This window comes from Schistocerca serialis, chromosome 9 (assembly GCF_023864345.2).
Source record: "Schistocerca serialis cubense isolate TAMUIC-IGC-003099 chromosome 9, iqSchSeri2.2, whole genome shotgun sequence".
NCBI lineage: Eukaryota > Metazoa > Arthropoda > Insecta > Orthoptera > Acrididae > Schistocerca > Schistocerca serialis.
In genome coordinates, this window is record NC_064646.1 from 424,395,130 (window position 1) to 424,401,129 (window position 6,000).

A 6,000-nucleotide genomic window follows, 5' to 3' on the forward strand; every position below is an offset into this window, starting at 1 on the left:
AACACAGAAGATTAAATATTAAACATACGAGAAAACGGAAAATAAAGAGATCCGCATAAAAGACGGTGTAACTGTTCCACATCCGGAGATGAAACAACCTGTAAGTCTCATAAAACATAGGAAGACAGGGTTCCCAATGCAATACTGAACCATTAATCAGATTAGTTGACAATGTTGTACTGATAATAAAATCCCAGATAAATTCAGAAGTAGTACTATTCATGTACAGGGAAGAAGAGGAGAAATATCAGACCATCAAAATAACTCCTAATAAAAGTATCCGGAAATAAAGTATATACCTCCGACTACTGGATTATAGAAGATTTTTGATAGGAAATATACGTCGTAAACCTCCTCTACAGTCGACGCATTCATCCCAGCTCATAAAAACAATTAAAAAACGTATATTCCAACAAACACCTCCAGGCGAAAAATGATTCCAGGTCGAATAGCTGTATATCAGTTAATAGTGCTAGTAACGAGGTCACTCTTCGAGCCGGCTACTTTTTAGGCAATCTTGGACGAGTTGATGAAGAAGGTATTTGCTGGAAGTCATTATAGAAAGGTGGACAAAGGAAGAAAATCATGGTTTATGCTGCAAACAATTTAGATAATTTGCAGAAACGTTTACATATATTTAAAGCGGCAGACAAAAATCTAAACATGATCATATCCACTCAAAAAATCTAATGTATGACTATACATGTGGAACCCATTAGAAACTGGAAGTAAATGAAAAAATTATTCAACAGGTGTTAACACTTGAATAGCTTGGTTATGAATTGTCCGTCAGTATAAAAGTCTAAAATGAGTTTAAAAACAAGAAGCAGTTCAAAAAAAGTGGCAGGCTGTTTAAATGATACAGTTTGGAAAAATAAAAATACATGTCTAGTAAAAGATGCTAAATGCTAAACAATTGTGAAAAAAACAATGACACAAAGTTTACAGAAGACCTGGAACATCAAAATTAGAAGACTTTTCAAAACCATGGAAATGAAAATTCTGCGGAGTACTGCACTGAATACAGGGAGCTAGAGAGAGATGTGAAAGCGTTAAAAAAGACTCTATTAATTAGAGACTCTGCTAATCAACATGAATGGAACGGAAACAGACAGGGTGGATAAACATGAGGTTGTCAGAATCGTAAGAAATAAATCACCAGCTGATAAAAGAAATACGGCACATCCAACGAAAAGGTGGAGTGATGGCCTCAAAGTAGACTGAAGCGTAATGAAGCAAAACAGACTTTAGCGTAAGAAGTAGCTTCTTTGAGGCCGAGAGAGGTAAGTAACCCTTTAGACGACATCCTAGATACAGCGTAAGATATAAAAGCAGTAATGACAGCAATAACACTAAACAGTATTGAGAATGATAAAACACAAAGGGAAACGGTTGTAGCTACTGTCCAGAGTCTAATATTTATTTATGAAATTTACATTCTGTAAACATAACACCACTGAGTAAAGCTTTATACAGAAAAAAGTTACTATTACACTTGACATAAAAAAGCAATCCTCTCCAGCACAAGATTTGAAAACCTCCTATTCTCTCATTGTGTAAACTGCTTATTGTCCACGTTTTACTTTTGCACAAGTTACACTTCAGACGCTTACGTTCAGAAAAGTACATCTAACAGTTTTATTCGGCGTTAAGAAATTTCTTTTTTTCAGAAATTATTTTCTTGCTGTAGATATTTTTTATTGTATGTCATTATTTCAGTCATCATTAGTTATTTTGCTTCCAAAATAACGAAACTCATCGACTACTTTTAGTGCCTCATTTCCCAATCTTTTTCCATCAGAAATAACTACTTCGGTACACTTGTTTTACTTTGATTGATGTCCATGGTATCTCTTTTAAAGACATTGTCCATTCCGCTGAACTGATCTTCCAAGTCGTGCTTCTGAGAGAATTACAGCGTGTTCAGCAAACCTCAACATTTTTTTTATTTTTTTTTTCTTGATGCAATGATTTACCAACAGCCGTATGATTTCTAGACACTCTGTGTCGCCTGGCCACCAAGAGCTGTTGCAGGACGATTGATTCACGGATCCAGTTACATGGCGCCTTCCGTGTATAGCGATTTTACGACTATGACGAATGGGACCTGAAGATGGCATCAATGTAATGCCAAAACGTAGCAGCACATAGAAATTCAAAAAATAAAATAAACTTCTACAAATCAAACGGCTTTCTGTGAATTATTGCATCAAGAAGTTTATGCCAGCCGTCGTCCCGCGATCCATAATGGATCAACGAAGATTCAACATTTTTATATCTATTCCCTGACTTTTCATTCACATTCCAAGTTTCCCCATGGTTTCCTTATTGCTTCCTCAATTTAACGCACTGGAACACATTGAAGTCCCCTGTCCACAGTATCATCAAAAAGTTGTCATGGATCAGTATTCAACACCCTGCGCCACACCCCAGCCCATCCTGCACAGGACACAATTACAGCTACACATGCCTCCCCTGCATTCTTCAAGCACGGCATCCAGTGACTTCATGTTTCCTCGGATGAAGAAAGCATTGCGGGGCAGGCATTTCCAGAATGAAGATGAGGGGTTCTTGAGATAGAACGTTTTCTTATCAGTTTCATGGTCACAGCTTGATTTCTCTAACATGTTCATTGAAACTTTGTGAGCATCCTGCTTATGTTACCAGTCACCTAACGTTATAACCACACCCAGCTCTAACACAATTTCATAATGTATGAACTCAGTGACTGAGAATATGTAATTACTGCGAACAGTACGTAAGGTCTCTCACTTCACCTGAGGCCTTCGCAAATTAATTGCTCCTGGCTGTAGCTTACCAAACAGATTTATGGAAGAAGCGTTCAATAAGTAATGCAACAATTTTCTTTTCTGAAAGCAGCTTCGTTTTATTCAGGATCGCAGTACACCACATTATCCCTCAGCCTTTTGGTAGCAAAACCTTATTTTCAACATTATCTCCGTTCAATGCGACGGCATTACGCCCCGAACTGGGACGGGAGCCAACGTCTTGCTGAATCAATAAACTCCCCGCCGTCTACGTACTAGTTCGTGTGAAGTCCATCCTTCACTAAGGCAATGAGATGGAAATTTTCACTTAATGAGCTGCAGTACTTTTAAAACCACACGGCCGCCCCGTTGATAGGTATGTGATACTCGATTCTTTCCCCTACAGCTATTCTCTCCAGACTGCATGTGATATGTGTACCAAATTTCGTTGAAATCGGTCCAGTAGTTTAAGAGGAGGTGTGGAACATACCGATACACCCACATACTTAAATACATATACACTCCTGGAAATGGAAAAAAGAACACATTGACACCGGTGTGTCAGACCCACCATACTTGCTCCAGACACTGCGAGAGGGCTGTACAAGCAATGATCACACGCACGGCACAGCGGACACACCAGGAACCGCGGTGTTGGCCGTCGAATGGCGCTAGCTGCGCAGCATTTGTGCACCGCCGCCGTCAGTGTCATCCAGTTTGCCGTGGCATACGGAGCTCCATCGCAGTCTTTAACACTGGTAGCATGCCGCGACAGCGTGGACGTGAACCGTATGTGCAGTTGACGGACTTTGAGCGAGGGCGTATAGTGGGCATGCGGGAGGCCGGGTGGACGTACCGCCGAATTGCTCAACACGTGGGGCGTGAGGTCTCCACAGTACATCGATGTTGTCGCCAGTGGTCGGCGGAAGGTGCACGTGCCCGTCGACCTGGGACCGGACCGCAGCGACGCACGGATGCACGCCAAGACCGTAGGATCCTACGCAGTGCCGTAGGGGACCGCACCGCCACTTCCCAGCAAATTAGGGACACTGTTGCTCCTGGGGTATCGGCGAGGACCATTCGCAACCGTCTCCATGAAGCTGGGCTACGGTCCCGCACACCGTTAGGCCGTCTTCCGCTCACGCCCCAACATCGCGCAGCCCGCCTCCAGTGGTGTCGCGACAGGCGTGAATGGAGGGACGAATGGAGACGTGTCGTCTTCAGCGATGAGAGTTGCTTCTGCCTTGGTGCCAATGATGGTCGTATGCGTGTTTGGCGCCGTGCAGGTGAGCGCCACAATCAGGACTGCATACGACCGAGGCACACAGGGCCAACACCCGGCATCATGGTGTGGGGACCGATCTCCTACACTGGCCGTACACCACTGGTGATCGTCGAGGGGACACTGAATAGTGCACGGTACATCCAAACCGTCATCGAACCCATCGTTCTACCATTCCTAGACCGGCAAAGGAACTTGCTGTTCCAACAGGACAATGCACGTCCGCATGTATCCCGTGCCACCCAACGTGCTCTAGAAGGTGTAAGTCAACTACCCTGGCCAGCAAGATCTCCGGATCTGTCCCCCATTGAGCATGTTTGGGACTGGATGAAGCGTCGTCTCACGCGGTCTCCACGTCCAGCACGAACGCTGGTCCAACTGAGGCGCCAGGTGGAAATGGCATGGCAAGCCGTTCCACAGGACTACATCCAGCATCTCTACGATCGTCTGCATGAGAGAATAGCATCCTGCATTGCTGCGAAAGGTAGATATACACTGTACTAGTGCCGACATTGTGCATGCTCTGTTGCCTGTGTCTATGTGCCTGTAGTTCTGTCAGTGTGATCATGTGATGTATCTGACCCCAGGAATGTGTCAATAAAGTTTCCCCTGCTTGGGACAATGAATTCACGGTGTTCTTTTTTCAATTTCCAGGAGTGTATATGTATATCCATTTTTATTATATGTGTGGATTTTAATTTGAAACTTGTATACAATTGTGGTTTTTTCGCCTCTGTTGCAGCAAGGAAGGCACCTCTGGTGACTCGGTGCAGGTGAGGGACGCGAAGGGAGTGCGCCCTGGCGGCGACGTGCAGCACTACCGCCTGGCCGTGGCGAAGCGTGGGCGACCCGGCGCCCCCATGCCGGCGCAGTAAAGCAACAAACGCAGCCCAGCCCATCCTAGCCTAGCCTCACACAGCATCGAGTGGCGACCTCCCCTACAGTCTTCCTGTAACAAGAGTTCGTGGACTGCGAATCGAATAACTGGTCTCTCTGTAGCAGCAAGGGGCACTTTGGCAAAAGACTGAGCCTTTCCTAGCACCTCGTTCAAGTACTGCGAGAGTAGCAAGATTTGATTCGCAACTGACGCACTGGAATAACATGATATTAACTGGCGACGTTACTTAAAATAGCAGCTGGTTCAAACGAGACGGTCTCAACATCACGTTCTGCTGTGTAGTACTGAATCACAAAATTAGTAAGGCTAGGAAGAGCCACTCATCCCGTAAGAAATCTGGATTGAGCATTAAGGAACTGGAAGTGTAGTAGGTGGAGTTATCAAGAGCTAAAATAAAATTCATAAGAGATGTTTTCATGAACGCTTATATTATTAATGTTAAGTACTGTTTCTTTTATATCAAATTTTGATTGATTCAGAAAATATTTACAAGTGTGGAAAAAAAACAATATTTAGAGGACAGCTCAATCTGCTTTGACTTTACATTTTTACTTTACATTCTTCGTAATTATGTTATATTATTTAAAAGTTGCTATTTCATTGTCAGTAGGCGGTGACCAAACCACTGTGCGTCCTTCATAGAACAATATCTGTGAAAAAATCCGTTTCAGTTCACATTCTTCTTTCGGTGAAACATAGATCTTGTCCTTTCCGATCTACTGTACAACGTAAGTAACACACCTCTAATAGAAAGTATCACTTTGTCCTTGAACCTGTCTTAGAAAAGATATTAATTCCTCATACAATCAACGCAGTCTGTCAATAAATGCAAAGAGAGATAAAAAACAAAAAAATACAAAATATAGTAACCTAAATAAGGGTTTCATGAACAAGACAATATCATATGGAAAAGGAGAAAGCAAATGCACTCGATCAGAAGGTCTCGTGACACAACTACAACGTCAAAATTTTATTGTATAGAGTCCTTGGTGTGACGTGACGAGTCTTTGACGTCCACCACCATTAGTTTTCGTTCCGTAGAGTGACGGAGT

At 43.1% G+C, this 6,000-nt stretch overlaps 1 protein-coding gene across 1 annotated transcript in view; it reads left to right on the top strand.

Moving 5' to 3' along the window:
• The window catches only part of LOC126419670 (uncharacterized), a 96,406-nt gene extending 90,983 nt beyond the window's left edge, over positions 1-5,423 (top strand). Inside the window, exon 6 of the mRNA XM_050086857.1 lies at positions 4,793-5,423. Within this exon, the coding sequence (XP_049942814.1) occupies positions 4,793-4,925 (133 nt within the window). The 3' untranslated portion in view covers positions 4,926-5,423. The remainder of the gene's footprint in view (positions 1-4,792) is intronic.
• The last annotated feature ends 577 nt before the right edge of the window (positions 5,424-6,000 follow it).